This window comes from Aedes albopictus, chromosome 1 (assembly GCF_035046485.1).
Source record: "Aedes albopictus strain Foshan chromosome 1, AalbF5, whole genome shotgun sequence".
NCBI lineage: Eukaryota > Metazoa > Arthropoda > Insecta > Diptera > Culicidae > Aedes > Aedes albopictus.
Genome location: NC_085136.1, coordinates 168,290,032 through 168,307,401, shown reverse-complemented (window position 1 = coordinate 168,307,401; position 17,370 = coordinate 168,290,032). Strand labels below are relative to the sequence as shown.

General features: G+C 40.1%; 2 protein-coding genes across 4 annotated transcripts in view; one reads left to right on the top strand and one right to left on the bottom strand.

The window, feature by feature from the left end:
• The first annotated feature begins 3,648 nt into the window (after nucleotides 1-3,648).
• LOC109427747 (uncharacterized) lies at nucleotides 3,649-9,070 on the top strand. Of its 3 annotated transcripts, XM_062845782.1 has the most exons (7): nucleotides 3,649-3,791; nucleotides 3,873-3,978; nucleotides 4,042-6,323; nucleotides 6,446-6,767; nucleotides 6,824-7,017; nucleotides 8,109-8,379; nucleotides 8,450-9,070. In XM_062845782.1, coding segments are annotated over exons 3-7 (801 nt in total). In that variant the 5' UTR covers nucleotides 3,649-3,791; nucleotides 3,873-3,978; nucleotides 4,042-6,310; the 3' UTR covers nucleotides 8,451-9,070. The 3 variants fall into 3 exon arrangements, with proteins under 3 accessions (XP_062701766.1, XP_062701765.1, XP_062701764.1); XM_062845781.1 differs by having other exon boundaries at nucleotides 4,042-4,491; nucleotides 8,109-9,070; XM_062845780.1 differs by having other exon boundaries at nucleotides 8,109-9,070.
• Nucleotides 9,051-17,370, bottom strand: part of LOC134285264 (uncharacterized) — an 11,510-nt gene continuing 3,190 nt past the window's right edge. The window contains exon 6 of the mRNA XM_062845778.1: nucleotides 9,051-9,814. Coding sequence (XP_062701762.1) covers nucleotides 9,266-9,814 — 549 coding nt within the window. The 3' untranslated portion in view covers nucleotides 9,051-9,265. The remainder of the gene's footprint in view (nucleotides 9,815-17,370) is intronic.

Genomic DNA, 17,370 nt, shown 5'->3' with positions numbered 1-17,370 from the left:
GACAGATCTATATGTTTAAAAATGAATTTCTGTCTGTCTGTCTGTCTGACTGTTATGGATTCGGAAACTACTAAACCGATCGGCGTGAAATTTTGTGTGTGGGTATTTTTGGGGCCGGGGAAGGCTCTTAGCATGGTGTGACCTCTCCGGTCTCTGGAACGGGGGGCTCTCATACAAATGACCTTGCGGAGAACGTCCCCGCTCAGACTGATTTCTACTTGTCGAGTTCAAGTCTACCTAGTCTAGACACCTCCGGTTTTTTTTTTTACCATGGACTTTCACCTGGTGTTCAACTTGGCTAGGATATTGACGTTTGTTTTCGCCTCGACGTCCATCAGCGACACAAGCGAGAGAAACCAGGGAGGGTGCAGGCACGTCAAACTCGAACAAACTACGCCTACCTAACATGCATCGAGCGGGCCTTCCCAGGGGACCTGCATGCGGCAAGGTAGGCCTACTGCTCATCTTTTCCCAGCACGGAGGAAGTTAGGCGTTCGACACTGTTAGGCATTTGTTAGATATGTTGCTCATCGAAAATTTCTGGAGAGCATAAATCATAGCCCCGAAATTATGCTCAGTGTTCGATTCTTTCGCGCATTGTTGACAGTTGCCTGAACGGCAGTTAAAAAATAACTTTGTTGATTGCGGCAGCGTTCGTCGGTCGGGAAAATGATAAAAATTGCGCGTTTCAATTAGTTAAACCGTAACAACCTGGTAAGAACCATTTCAATCGTTCCGTCGTCCGACCCGTCAGCTCCTCGCCGCTGCTACTGGTCAATAAGTCCGGTTCGTTCTCGTCGTACCGTTGCCGGAACCAGTCATCTCCAAAACAGTGTCCGATTCCGTTAAGTTTGGCCTCATCGTGTCGGTGAGTCATTTTAATTTTAATTTGATTTATTTTTCATTTAATTTTTATTTAATTTTTATTTAATTTTAAATAAATTTTATTCAAATTTTAATAAAAATTTAATTAAATTTTCATTAAATTTTATTAAAATTTTAACAAAATTTTAATAAAATTTTGATATGTAAAACTTAAAAAAAAATTTAAATAAAATTTTAATAAAATTTTAATTAAACTTCAATTAAATTTTAATTAAATTTTAATTTTTTTTTTAAATTTAAATAAAATTTTAATAAAACTTTAATAAAATTATAATAAAGTTGTAATAAAATTTAAATAAAATTTTAATAAAATTTTAATAAAACTTTAAAAAAATTCTAATAAAACTTTTATAAAATTTTAATAAAATTTTAAAAAAAATTTAATAAAATTTTGAAAAAATTTAATAAAATTTTAAAAAAATTTTAATAAAATTTTTTAAAAATTTAATTTAATTTTAATTTAATTTTAATAAAATTTTAATAAATTTAATTTGAAAAAAAATTCAATAAAATTTTAATTAAATTTTATTAAAATTTGAATAAAATTTTAATTTAATTTGAATTAAATTTTAATCCAATTTTAATTAAATTTTAATTAAATGTTAATTTAATTTTAATTTAATTTTAATTTAATTTTAATTTAATTTTAATTTAATTTTAATTTAATTTTAATTTAATTTTAATTTAATTTTAATTTAATTTTAATTTAATTTTAATTTAATTTTAATTTCATTTTAATTTAATTTTAATTTAATTTTAATTTAATTTTAATTTAATTTTAATTTAATTTTAATTTAATTTTAATTTAATTTTAATTTAATTTTAATTTAATTTTAATTTAATTTTAATTTAATTTTAATTTAATTTTAATTTAATTTTAATTTAATTTTAATTTAATTTTAATTTAATTTTAATTTAATTTTAATTTAATTTTAATTTAATTTTAATTTAATTTTAATTTAATTTTAATTTAATTTTAATTTAATTTTAATTTAATTTTAATTTAATTTTAATTTAATTTTAATTTAATTTTAATTTAATTTTAATTTAATTTTAATTTAATTTTAATTTAATTTTAATTTAATTTTAATTTAATTTTAATTTAATTTTAATTTAATTTTAATTTAATTTTAATTTAATTTTAATTTAATTTTAATTTAATTTTAATTTAATTTTAATTTAATTTTAATTTAATTTTAATTTAATTTTAATTTAATTTTAATTTAATTTTAATTTAATTTTAATTTAATTTTAATTTAATTTTAATTTAATTTTAATTTAATTTTAATTTAATTTTAATTTAATTTTAATTTAATTTTAATTTAATTTTAATTTAATTTTAATTTAATTTTAATTTAATTTTAATTTAATTTTAATTTAATTTTAATTTAATTTTAATTTAATTTTAATTTAATTTTAATTTAATTTTAATTTAATTTTAATTTAATTTTAATTTAATTTTAATTTAATTTTAATTTAATTTTAATTTAATTTTAATTTAATTTTAATTTAATTTTAATTTAATTTTAATTTAATTTTAATTTAATTTTAATTTAATTTTAATTTAATTTTAATTTAATTTTAATTTAATTTTAATTTAATTTTAATTTAATTTTAATTTAATTTTAATTTAATTTTAATTTAATTTTAATTTAATTTTAATTTAATTTTAATTTAATTTTAATTTAATTTTAATTTAATTTTAATTTAATTTTAATTTTAATTTAATTTAATTTTTATTTAATTCAAATTCAAAGTCAAGTTTAAATTAAAGTTAAAATTAAAGTTAAAATTAAAATTGAAATTGAACAGGCTCCGAGTTTTTTTTTTATTGAATTTGTTTCGTCCAGCTTTCATTCGAGGCAAGAGTACGGTTGTAGTAGTGAACGTCGACAAAAGTTCACTACTACAATCATACTTCTTGCTCGGATGGCAGCTGGAATGAAAACAAGCAGCATAAAATTTATGCCTAACATTTGTCTAACAGCCCATAGTAAAACATGTCTAACGTTAGTCTAATGTTAGACTAACAAACATGTTTCGAATTTGCAACATGTCTAACAAAAGTGTGTCATATCTGTCTAATTTTAGACTAACATTAGCCAAAAGTGAGACAAAAAGTTAGCCTAACATGCTGGCCAGTTAGTCTCACATTAGGCTAATGTTAGGCTAACCCTCCGTACTGGGTTGCGAGTGTGTTAGTGTGACTGGCAAACGCAACCAGAAGCCTGGTCGAATCCAGCTTGGAAATCGGTTTGTTTTGTCGATGGGGATGGCCCGCGAAATCGCATTGTGTTGTTTGGGAAGGCCCGCTCGATGCATGTTAGGTAGGCGTAGTTTGTTCGAGTTTGACGTGCCTGCACCCTCCCTGGGCCTTCCCAAACAACACAATGCGATTTCGCGGGCCATCCCCATCGACAAAACAAACCGATTTCCAAGCTGGATTCGACCAGGCTTCTGGTTGCGTTTGCCAGTCACACTAACACACTCGCAAAAGATGAGCAGTAGGCCTTATAGACACTATAGATTCCATAGACTCGCGGAGACATGGTTGAGCAATACGATTTTAGTGTGTTTTGCCGTGAATTTAGAGTGTATCGAGCGAATATGACGTCACGCAATCCACTGTCGTTATTGGAATCGTGACGTCATGCTCGTTTGGCTACACGAACTGACAGTTCGTTTGGCTACAGTTGTCTTCGCCTCCGCGAGTCTATGGAATCTATAGTGTCTATAGTAGGCCTACCTTGCCGCATGCAGGTCCCCTGAGAGAAACTTCATTTTTTTTTCTTAAGAGCCGCATGGTTGTTGACTCGCTTGTTGCAGATAGTTTTCTAGTTTTAAGTGTAAAAATTGCATAATTTTAATAAAATTCTGGTGTGGAACCAATGAAATTCGGCTTTGAGGTAAATATTCTCACTATAATTAAGCTGTGGGTGTGATAACTATAGTTTATAATGATAAATATTATGTTGTTGTTTTTCTAGCTGGACTTTGTTTGCCGGCAAGTTGTGCTGCTATCTCGGCTGCTATACAGTGCGATGCGATTTATAAACCGGTGGATAAGCAGAATACGATTTCCGATTCGAAAAGGTAAGCTGTTCATCTTTTACATTTTCCGGAAGTCAGTGAGTAGCTATTGATTTGACCCGCTAGCAAAAATATCCTGCATCTCGCTGGAAACCTACACAGCACTGAATCTTGGACGATGATGAAGGTCTGGATGACGAGAAAGAAGGGCATCTTGCAAAACGACGACAATCTATGACTATTCGGAGTGCATTCGACGGATTCATACGGTCAACGAGGCAGCCAAACGAAAAAGGATACTGTTCCGCCAGGGGATACGTCGATATGCGTACGGACTGCAGGATAAACAGTATCTGGAGGAGCAAAGTACCCCTTCTTCGAAACCACCGGATCCTGTCGAACCCGCTCCATAAGAGGATGATCCTGATGCCATTATGTCCGCTATTCCTTTATCAATGATAATACTTTTGGCAGCACACCACCATCAGTCGATACTTGCTGCTCCAGAAGTTTGATCTCAGCGGTCGAGTCCGGCTGCGGATCGATCGAATCAAGTTATTGTTCGATTGGGTTTTGGTAAGTTTTTGGAGAAGCTGAGAAAACAGCTGTTTCATGTTTAATTATTTTTTAAGCAAATTGTTATCATTCTTCTTCTTGGCGTAACGTCCCAACTGGGACAATGCCTGCTTCTCAGCTTCTATGTTCTATGAGCATGCAAAGCTCCCTCTGCCAATGACCACATTTTTGCATGTGTATATCGTGTGCCAGGCACGACGATATTCTGCCCAAGGAAGTCAATGAAATTTCCTTTACGAAAAGTTCCTAGATCGAACGGGAATCAAATCCGTCACCCTCAGCATGGTCTCGCTGAACACCCGCATCGACCATATGATCCCAACAGCAAATTTAGTTGGCCACCCCTCCCCTTCCAGGAGATTGAGTCCAACGGATAGTTTATAGTACTAGCCTGAACCCAATCTTCCAGGGGAGAGATATCAACATAAGGCGATAGCTAATGGTACCAATAGATAGTACTCATGTACGGTCCCCCCTTTTATTTTGAAGAAGTTCTTCTTCTTGGCGTTACATCCCAACTGGAACAGAGCCAGCTTCTCTGCTGTTTTGCCAATGACCATGTTCCTTCTGTAGGTCGTGTGGCAGGTATTATTATATGATGGTGCTAAAGGAAGTCAAGGATATTCCGTAACGAAAAGATCCTGGACCGTCCGATAATCAAATCCGTCACCCGCAGCATCGTTTTGCTGAATATCCGACAAGGCTACCTATATAGGTATGCCAAGTTTTCGAAAGTGTACTTTGAATCAATGAGTTTTACGGCTATCGTGTACAATTCCATGAATGTGTCCTTAAACTTAATGCCCTTTACCGGATTGCTACCGGACTGGTATTTCTGTTGATACTACTAGTTGATATGTATAGGAACTCCCGTGGCAATTGCCACGTTATAGCCATCATTATTAACATCAACTGCTTTCGATAAATGATTGAGGATTTACAAAAAAACATCTCAATATTTTACGAGAAGGTACTGACTTCTAAGAATGATAGAGGACATTTTTAATAACATTTAGAATGTTGATTGATTGATTGATTTGTCTTTATTAGAGAGACTTTCAGCCCTTGGCTGGTTCGTCTCTAGAACATTTAGAATGTTATTAATATTATTACTATTTGTTAACGGAACTTCACCATTATTGTAGCATGCGTGTCAAATTTAGAATGTATCCAAGGAATTTTTGATAATCTTTGCGAATTTTCAAAAATCATTTAAAACATTTGGGATGTATCACAGGTAATTCGGATTCCTATAAATGATTAAGAATATTTTCTATAGTTTTTAGAATACATCCCAGATGTCTGGAAATTTGGAGTCTTTAGAGATTCTCACGAATTATTTAAATATACTCCATGATGCTACGGAATCCTATAATTTCTGATAATTTTTAAGGATTCTCAGGAATTATTTTAATATTATTACTGATGCTACGGATTCCTAATAAAGGATTGAGATTTTTTTCTATACTTTTTAAAATATTTTCCAGATTACTGAAAATTTCTGACAATCTTGGAGGATTCTCAGGAATTATTTAAATATATTATTTACTGATGCTACGGATTCCTATAAAAGATTGAGAATCATTTCTATACTTTTTAAAGAATTTTTCAGATCACTCAACGTTTTTGAGAATGTCTCAGGAATTATTTCAATATAGGTAAATTTATTTGAAACTAACCCAAAGAGAGTGCCACCTATCGGTAAAAAAAGCAACTACGAAATAAGTGATCGCAACCAAAACATTGGCTGGTGGTTCAGGACCAAGTGGAAATTTTCATCAATTTTTTGGTAATATTACTGAAAATATATTCTATCACTATGGAACAACCAGGTAAAACATCATTTTTCTCTTCTCTGATGAAATATAGCTACACGCAGTACTTGTGTATACTGATTTTGATGGAATTAATGATTTTCCGCAACATTGTGGTTATTTGTTTTGTTTTCTTTTAGCTTCCGGATGCTCGAGTATGGAAAAGGTATCTGTCTCACTTGGACAGGTACTTGATTACGTCGGAGACTCAGTGCGACCGTTGCGGGAAGGTCAGAATGTGTTTGACTCTGGCCACATCGTTTGCATTGGATTCAATCAGAAAACTCCCGATTATCTGCGCTTGGCTGCGTATGTTTTGCAGAGTTCCCACCCGTCAGATATTCCACACGAACTAGAACTGAAGATCGGAACGGATTACCGTAAATGGTTGCTAAAGTGCTCTTGCAAGGCAGGAACTGCGCGCTGCAAGCACATTGTTGCATGCCTCTTGCACCTGTGCCAGTAAGTAATAGTGATATTATGGATCGTAACCTAGCATCATATCAAACAAATTTTAGATTCAGATTCGTGGAGTACATGACTTGCACCGACTCTCGTCAAGCTTGGGGTCGGAGTAAAGCGGAGATTACACAGTGGCGCGCCAAACCCGTGTTGCAATTGTGTTGTGTTCGGAAACACCCACCCGTTTGTTCTTCAGAGGCACCCAATAAACGAGAACTGCTGCAACAGGAATTCAACAGAATTTTACGAGGTAATTCTATTCCGTGTCCATGTATAAGTTATTTGTTATTATACCCACATGTTACAAAGGCGGAACGTGGGTGTGATCTTCTCTTCTTTTTTTTTGTAACGTACCAACTAAGACAAAGCCTTCAGCAGTCTTCTTTCAGCTTTTCCACAGTTATTAACTGAGACCATTCTCTGCAAATGACCAATTTGTATTTTGTATGGCAGGCAGCAAGATACTATTATCCCAAGGAAGTCAAGGAAATTTCCATAATGAATAGTTCCTGGACCGATGTGACAGGGCATTGAACCCTCCGAAGAAGATTAGATTTGCAATCTTTTTTGTTAAATGTGTACATTAAATGATTTCTGGTTTGGGCCAGTTTTCTCCCTGCGCTAGACACCGTTAGACAATTGGAGTGTCCAGCTGTAAAGGCGTTGGTATTCAGCATGACCTTGCTGAGGGTGAGCTCGATATGTCAATCCACAAACTTTTCGTAATAGAAATTTCCTTGACTCCCTTGGGTATTGAGTGAGCATAAGGGTCAACCTTGGACTCAGCAGGCAAATAAGTTTATTTTCCATAAATGACGTAAGATTTTAGGATGGAGGGGGAGCCCTTGAAATTGCTACGAGCCATGCATGCCATTCATGGACGGCCCCATTATATAATTTTGTCAAGGCGATTCTTTTTTAATAACTATTGACCACACAATATTCATCGTAAAGCAATATTCGTCTCCTGTAGATCTTAATGAAATAGTAATTGAAAAACTCAATCTTCTTTTTTCTGGCTCTTCATACCCACTGGAACTTGGCCCGTCTCTCTTTAGCTTAGTGTTGTTTGGGCACTTTTACAGCTATTAATTAAAGTCATATTGATATATTTAACAAAAATAAAATCGACGAAATAAAATCAATTTTGTCAGTTTGTCTGCAAAAAATCTGTCGAATGAAGTGAATAGTGTTTTTAATATCACTTTATTAAAACTCGTCAACAATTTTCGTGTGATGCTGAAAAATTTGTTTTTATGCACATGACTGTTTTTGCCTTTCTAACATGTACGTTTCAAGTGATAAACCATCATAACGCTAATGATTAATTTCAACTTACAGCTTCTCCAAATTCAGCAATCCAGAAACATATTACCGGGAGAGAACTGAGTGTGCCATTGCCCATAGCAGGACCATTGAATCAACCTGACGTTAACGTATATGTAACCAGGAATGAGCTGTACGAATTGATGATGAGTGTTGAGCAAATCTCAAACATTGCGGAGTTTGATACTGATAGTATTAAACACTTTTATGAAAAAACTGTTGAGAAAGACGATCAAACAATCCTGGATATAGCAGAAGAGACCAAAGATCAGCGAAACGATGCTTGGTATTTACATCGCTCAATTAGGATAACGGCAAGTTCATGTTATGATCTCTTTACATACACTCGTAATAAGAATGCGGATTGGGATAGGAAGATTCAGCAGTATTTGAATCCCAAATTGATACGATCCAAAGCACTAGACTATGGGAAGCAAACTGAACAATTGGCCCTTGACTGTTACATGGCAAAACGAAATCCATTAGTTAAGAAATCTGGATTTGTTGTATGTTTGAAGGAACCATGGATCGGAGTTAGTCCTGACGGTATCGATGCTTCATGTAATCTTTTAATTGAAATTAAATGTCCAGTATCAGGAGAAGAACATGATTTGCAGTGGATACTAGATAATTGTAAAGCAACTAATGTTTATCTTAAGAAACAGGAATCTTCTCTTTCTTTGAATAAAAATCACAAATATTACGCACAAGTACAACTGAGTATGTATGTCTTGGGGTGTAATATGTGTGATTTCATTGTATATTCCAAACTCGCGAACGATTTCTTAGTTGTAGAGATACAGTTCAATGAAGAATATGTAAGAAGCCTAATAGGTGCGTTAAAACTGGTATATTTCCAATTTATGTTGCCTCAAATCGTTAAAAAACATCAGGGTGATTCAGTGTAGTTTAATCTTTTTATTGCTGTTTTCGATTACATATCAAATAAAAGAATGATTGAAAAGTTTGAGCTGAAATACGTTTTTTTATTCTTTTGGTTGGGATAGTGTGGCTCAAGGTGTGGTCGACTTCAATATATGTATATATACTATCGCGATTCGGTCTTAAGCCTATTAGTAAGCACTCCAAGAAATACTCTTAAAATCTTTTGTCCTTCAAAATTGGGGCTGATAGGTTTACGATTGCACATACAACTTTCATGATGTAGTCAATCAACCCCAAAACCGAGGCATCATTGCGTCTTGAAAAATTCCAAACAGCTTTATACGCTGGATCGCTCTCTCCACATGGATCCTTGATTTCGCAATGCTTTCGTTCAGTACAGCATCCTTTGCGGTGTGTTGCTCTGATCGCAGAAATGGTGGAATGTGCAGGCGTACTCCATAATTAAGGCACTCTTGCTGAATGTTAAATCCTTTATCTACCATCAACTCATCCTTGAACGGTTCAAGGAGACCCAGCACATTTTCATCGTTGAAAATCTGCTTATCGGACGCCTTTCCACTGTACGCTTTGCTTACGAAATTGATCAATCCGGCTGGTGTTATTCCAATGAGAAATTTCACCGTTCTCATTCCTTTATAACTGGAATAACATGCTATGCAACAATTTATGCACTTCATTGTTGCAACAGGGATCTCGGTGCAGTCAAGGACACATCTCACATTTTCGTATTTTCCGCGGAAACATAGCGGAATGTTTTTTGCTATCTCATCCCGATCAGGCCAATAGACGAACTGCTGTAAAACCTCTGCGAGAACCTGTAATGAATATAAAAAAATATTTAAATCTTAATATCTTCAGGGATTTGCAAGCATCAAAGTATATAGGCATTCTTAGCACATTAACATTCCTTCTTCATAACCTTCCTGAAAGAAATCTATGGAGGAATCCCTGGAGGAATACTTGGAGAAATCCGTGGAGGAATCCCTGAATGAATTCCTGGAGGAATACTTGGAGAAATCCGTGGAGGAATCCCTGGAGGAGTTCCTGGAGGATTCCTTGAAGGTATCCCTGGAAGAGTTCCTGAAGATATTCCTGGATGAAATCTAGGAGGAATTCCTTAAAGAATCCATGAATGAAATCGAGGATTCCTACAGGAATTCATTGGCGAATTCCTCCAGGAATTCCTTGGCGAATTCCTCCAGGAACTCCTTCGCGAATTCCTCCCGGAATTCCTTCGCGGATTCCTCCATGAATTCCTTCGCGAATTCCTTCAGGAATTCATCCAGGGATTCTTTCGGAAGTTCCTCCAGGAATTCCTTCAGGGACTCCTCCAGAAATTCCTTCGGGGATTCCTCCAGGAATTCCTTCGAGGATTCCTCCAGGAATTCCTTCGGGGATTCCTCCAGGAATTCCTTCGAGGATTTCTCCAAGGATTCCTCCGGGAATTCCTTCAGGGATTCCTCCGGGAATTCCTTCGCGAATTCCTCCGGGAATTCCTTCGCGAATTCCTCCAAGAATTCCTTCGGGGGTTCCTCCAGAAATTTCGTCTAGGATTCCTTCCAGGAATTCCTTCGGGGATTCCTCCAGGAATTCCTTCGTGGATTTCTCCAAGGATTCCTCCGGGAATTCCTTCGGGAATTCCTCCGGGAATTCCTTCGCGAATTCCTCCGGGAATTCCTTCGCGAATTCCTCCAAGAATTCCTTCGGGAAATCCTCCAGGAATTTCGTCGGGGATTCCTTCACGGATTCCTCCGTATATTTCTTCAGGGACTCCTCGGGGAATTCCCTCGCGAATTCCTCCGGGAATTCCTCCAGGAATTCCTTCGGGGATTCCTCCAGGGATTCCTTCGGGGATTCCTCCAGAAATACCTTCGGGGATTCCTCCAGGAATTCCTTCGGAGATTCCTCCAGAAATATCTTCGGGGATTCCTCCAGGAATTCCTTCGGAGATTCCTCCAGGAATTCCTTCGGGGATTTCTCCGGAAATTCCTTCGGGGATTCCTCCAGAAATATCTACGGGGATTCCTCCAGGAATATCTTCGGGGATTCCTCCAGGTATTTCTTCGGAATTCCTCCGTATATTCCTCCAGGGATTCCTCCGGGAATTCCCTCGCAAATTCCTCCGGGAATTCCCTCGCGAATTCCTCCGGGAATTCCTTCAGGAATTCCTCCAGGAATTCCTTCGGGGATTCCTCCAGGAATTCCTTCGGGGATTCCTCCAGAAATATCTTCGGGGATTCCTCCTGGAATTCCTTCGGGGATTCCTCCAGGAATTCCTTCGGAGATTCCTCCAGAAATATCTTCGGGGATTCCTCCAGGAATTCCTTCGAGGATTCCTCCAGGAATTCCTTCGAGGATTTCTCCAAGGATTCCTCCGGGAATTCCTTCAGGGATTCCTTCGGGAATTCCTTCGCGAATTCCTCCGGGAATTCCTTCGCGAATTCCTCCAAGAATTCCTTCGGGGGTTCCTCCAGGAATTTCGTCGGGGATTCCTTCCAGGAATTCCTTCGGGGATTCCTCCAGGAATTCCTTCGGGGATTTCTCCAAGGATTCCTCCGGGAATTCCTTCGGGAATTCCTTCGCGAATTCCTCCGGGAATTCCTTCGCGAATTCCTCCAAGAATTCCTTCGGGGAATCCTCCAGGAATTTCGTCGGGGATTCCTTCACGGATTCCTCCGTATATTTCTTCAGGGACTCCTCGGGGAATTCCCTCGTGAATTCCTCCGGGAATACCTCCAGGAATTCCTTCGGGGATTCCTCCAGGGATTCCTTCGGGGATTCCTCCAGAAATATCTTCGGGGATTCCTCTAGGAATTCCTTCGGGGATTCCTCCAGAAATATCTTCGGGGATTCCTCCAGGTATTTCTTCGGAATTCCTCCGTATATTCCTCCAGGGATTCCTCCGGGAATTCCCTCGCGAATTCCTCCGGGAATTCATTCAGGAATTCCTCCAGGAATTCCTTCGGGGATTCCTCCAGGAATTCCTTCGGGGATTCCTCCAGAAATATCATCGGGGATTCCTCCTGGAATTCCTTCGGGGATTCCTCCAGGAATTCCTTCGGAGATTCCTCCAGAAATATCTTCGGGGATTCCTCCAGGAATTCCTTCGGGGATTCCTTCAGGAATTCCTTCGAGGATTTCTCCAAGGATTCCTCCGGGAATTCCTTCAGGGATTCCTCCGGGAATTCCTTCGCGAATTCCTCCGGGAATTCCTTCGCGAATTCCTCCAAGAATTCCTTCGGGGGTTCCTCCAGGAATTCCTTCGGGGATTCCTCCAGGAATTCCTTCGGGGATTTCTCCAAGGATTCCTCCGGGAATTCCTTCGGGAATTCCTCCAGGAATTCCTTCGCGAATTCCTCCGGGAATTCCTTCGCGAATTCCTTCGGGGAATCCTCCAGGAATTTCGTCGGGGATTCCTTCACGGATTCCTCCGTATATTTCTTCAGGGACTCCTCGGGGAATTCCCTCGCGAATTCCTCCGGGAATTCCTCCAGGAATTCCTTCGGGGATTCCTCCAGGGATTCCTTCGGGGATTCCTCCAGAAATATCTTCGGGGATTCCTCTAGGAATTCCTTCGGGGATTCCTCCAGGAATTCTTTCTGAGATTCCTCCAGAAATATCTTCGGGGATTCCTCCAGGAATTCCTTCGGGGATTTCTCCGGGAATTAGTTCGGGGATTCCTCCAGAAATATCTTCGGGGATACCTCCAGGAATTCCTTCGGGGATTCCTCCGGGAATTCCTTCGCGAATTCCTCCGGGAATTCTTTCGCGAATTCCTCCAGGAATTCCTTCGGGGATTCCTCCAGGAATTTCTTCGGGAATTCTTCCAGGAATTCCTTCGAGAATTCCTCAAGGAATTCCTTCGGAGATTCCTCCAGGAATTCCTTCGGGGATTTCTCCAGCAATTCCTTCGGGGATTCCTCCAGAAATATCTTCGGGGATTCCTCCAGGAATTCCTTCGGGGATTCCTCCAGAAATATCTTCGGGGATTCCTCCAGGTATTTCTTCGGAATTCCTCCGTATATTCCTCCAGGGATTCCTCCGGGAATTCCCTCGCGAATTCCTCCGGGAATTCCCTCGCGAATTCCTCCGGGAATTCTTTCAGGAATTCCTCCAGGAATTGCTTCGGGGATTCCTCCAGGAATTCCTTCGGGGATTTCTCCGGGAATTCCTTCGGGGATTCCTCCAGAAATATCTTCGGGGATTCCTCCAGGAATTCCTTCGGGGATTCCTCCAGAAATATCTTCGGGGATTCCTCCAAATATTTCTTCGGAATTCCTCCGTATATTCCTCCAGGGATTCCTCCGGGAATTCCCTCGCGAATTCCTCCGGGAATTCCCTCGCGAATTCCTCCGGGAGTTCCTTCAGGAATTCCTCCAGGAATTCCTTCGGGGATTCCTCCAGGAATTCCTTCGGGGATTCCTCCAGAAATATCTTCGGGGATTCCTCCTGGAATTCCTTCGGGGATTCCTCCAGGAATTCCTTCGGAGATTCCTCCAGAAATATCTTCGGGGATTCCTCCAGGAATTCCTTCGGAGATTCCTCCAGGAATTCCTTCGGGGATTCCTCCAGGAATTCCTTCGAGGATTTCTCCGGGAATTCCTTCGGGGATTCCTCCAGAAATATCTTCGGGGATTCTTCCAGGAATTCCTTCGGAGATTCCTCCAGAAATATCTTCGGGGATTCCTCCAGGAATTCCTTCGGAGATTCCTCCAGAAATATCTTCGGGGATTCCTCCAGGAATTCCTTCGGGGATTCCTCCAGGAATTCCTTCGGGGATTTCTCCGGGAATTCCTTCGGGGATTCCTTCAGAAATATCTTCGGGGATTCCTCCAGGAATTCCTTCGGGGATTCCTCCAGAAATATCTTCGGGGATTCCTCCAAATATTTCTTCGGAATTCCTCCGTATATTCCTTCAGGGATTCCTCCGGGAATTCCCTCGCGAATTCCTCCGGGAATTCCCGCGCGAATTCCTCCGGGAATTCCCTCGCGAATTCCTCCGGGAATTCCTTCAGGAATTCCTCCAGGAATTCCTTCGGGGATTCCTCCAGGAATTCCTTCGGGGATTCCTCCAGAAATATCTTCGGGGATTCCTCCTGGAATTCCTTCGGGGATTCCTCCAGGAATTCCTTCGGAGATTCCTCCAGAAATATCTTCGGGGATTCCTCCAGGAATTCCTTCGGAGATTCCTCCAGGAATTCCTTCGGGGATTCCTCCAGGAATTCCTTCGAGGATTTCTCCGGGAATTCCTTCGGGGATTCCTCCAGAAATATCTTCGGGGATTCTTCCAGGAATTCCTTCGGAGATTCCTCCAGAAATATCTTCGGGGATTCCTCCAGGAATTCTTTCGGAGATTCCTCCAGAAATATCTTCGGGGATTCCTCCAGGAATTCCTTCAGGGATTCCTCCGGGAATTCTTTCGCGAATTCCTCCGGGAATTGCTTCGGGGATTCCTCCAGGAATTTCGTCGGGGATTTCTTCGCGGATTCCTCCGTATATTCCTTCAGGGATTCCTCCGGGAATTTCCTCGCGAATTCCTCCGGGAATTCCTTCAGGAATTCCTCCAGGAATTCCTTCGGGGATTCCTCCAGGAATTCCTTCGGAGATTCCTCCAGAAATATCTTCGGGGATTCCACCAGGAATTTCTTCGGGGATTCCTCCAGGAATTCCTTCGGGGATTCTGGGAATTAATTCGGGGATTCCTCCGGGAATTCCTTCAGGGATTCTTCCGGGAATTCCTTCAGGGATTCCTCCGGGAATTCCTTCAGGGATTCCTCCGGGAATTCCTTCAGGGATTCCTCCGGGAATTCCTTCAGGGATTCCTCCGGGAATTCCTTCAGGGATTCCTCCGGGAATTCCTTCAGGGATTCCTCCGGGAATTCCTTCAGGGATTCCTCCGGGAATTCCTTCAGGGATTCCTCCGGGAATTCCTTCAGGGATTCCTCCGGGAATTCCTTCAGGGATTCCTCCGGGAATTCCTTCAGGGATTCCTCCGGGAATTCCTTCAGGGATTCCTCCGGGAATTCCTTCAGGGATTCCTCCGGGAATTCCTTCAGGGATTCCTTCGGGAATTCCTGCAGGGATTCCTTCGGGAATTCCTGCAGGGATTCCTTCGGGAATTCCTTCAGCAATTACTTGGAGGAATCCCCGAAGGAATTTCTGGAGGAATCCCCGAAGGAATTCCAGGAGGAATCCCCGAAGATATTTCTGAAGGAATCCTTTAAGGAATCCCTTGAAGAATTTCTGAAGATATCCCTGGATGAATCCCAGGAGGTATTCCTGGAGGAATCCTTGGATGTAATCCTCGGAGGGATTGCTGGAGAAATCCCCGAATAGATGAATCCTGGAGGAATCCCTGAAGAGATTCTTGGAGGATCCCTGAAGGAATTCCTGGACGAATCCCCGAAGGAATTCCTGGACGAATCCCCGAAAGAATTCCTGGAGGAAATGCTTAAGATATTCCTGATGAATTCTTAAGGCATTCTCTAAGCAATCCCTGGAATTCCTGGAGGAATACTTGAAGGAATTTCTTGAGGAACCCCTGAAGAAAATCCTGGATGAATCCCCGAAGGAATTCCTGGAGGAATCTCTAGAGGAATTCTTGAAGATATTCCTGCTTCGATCCTGAAGGAATCCCCGAAGTAATCCCTGAAAGAATTCCTGGAGGAATCCTTGAAGGAAATTCTGCAGCAATCCCTAAAGGAATTCCTAGAGGAATCCTCAAAAGAATTCCTAGATGAATCCCTGAAGGAATTCTTGGATGAAGCCTCGAAGGAATTCCTGGACGAATCGCCGAAGAAATTCCTGGACGATACCCCAAAGGAATTCTTGGACGAATCCTCGAAGGAATTCCTGGATGAATCCTCGAAGAAAGTCCTGGACGGATACCCGAAGGAATTCCTCGACAAATATCCGAAGGTATTCCTAGACGAATCCCCGAAGGAATTCTTGGACGAATCCCCGAAGAAATTCCTGGACGAATTCCTGAACGAATCCCCGAAGGAATTCCTGAACGAATCCCCGAAGGAATTTCTGGACGAATCCTCGAAGGAATTCCTGGACGTATCCCCGAAGGAATTCTTGGACAAATCCTCGAAGGAATTTCTGTATGAATCCCGAAAGGAATTCCTGGACGAATCCCCGAAGGAATTCCTTGACGAATTCCTGAACGAATCCCCGAAGGAATTCCTGAACGAATCCCCGAAGGAATTTCTGGACGTATCCTCGAAGGAATTCCTGGACGAATCCCCAAAAGAATTCTTGAACAAATCCTCGAAGGAATTTCTGGATGAATCCCCGAAGGAATTCCTGGACGAATACCCGAAGGAATTCCTGGACGAATCCCCGAAGAAATTCCTGGGCGACTTCCCGAAGGAATTCCTGGACGAATACCCGAAGGAATTCCTAGACGAATTCCTGGACGAATCCCCGAAGAAATTCCTGGGCGAATTCCCGAAGGAATTCCTGGATGAATCCCCGAATGAATTCCTTGCGGAAATGCTGAAGATATTCCTGGATGAATCCTGAAGGCACTCACGAAGCAATCTCTTTAGGAATACTTGAAGGAAATTCTGAAGGTATTCCTGGAGAAATCCCTGAAGGAAATCCTGGAGGAATCCCCGAAGGAATTCCTGAACGAATCCCCGAAGGAATTTCTGGACGAATCCTCGAAGGAATTCCTGGACGTATCCTCGAAGGAATTTCTGTATGAATTCCCGAAGGAATTCCTGGACGAATCCCCGAAGAAATTCCTGGACGAATTCCTGAACGAATCCCCGAAGGAATTCCTGAACGAATTTCCGAAGGAATTTCTGGACGAATCCTCGCAGGAATTCCTGGACGAATCCCCAAAAGAATTCTTGAACACATCCTTGAAGGAATTTCTGGATGAATCCCCGAAGGAATTTCTGGACGAATACCCGAAGGAATTCCTAGATGAATCCCCGAAGAAATTCCCTGGCGAATTCCCGAAGGAATTCCTGGACGAATCCCCGAATGAATTCCTTGCGGAAATGCTGAAGATATTCCTAGATGAATCCTGAAGGCATTCACGAAGCAATCCCTTTAGGAATACTTGAAGGAAATTCTGAAGGTTTTCCTGGAGAAATCCCTGAAGGAAATCCTGGAGGAATCCCCGAAGGAATTCCTGGAGGAATCTGTAGAGGAATTCTTGAAGATACTCCTGGTTGATTCCTGGAGGAATCCCCGAAATAATCCCTGGAAGAATTCCTGGAGGAATCCTTGAAGGAAATTCTGGAGGTATCCCTGATGGAATTCTTAGAGGAATCCTCGAAGAAATTCCTAGATGAATCCCTGAAGGAATTCTTGAATGTATCCTCGAAGGAATATCTGGACGAATCCCCAAAGGAAT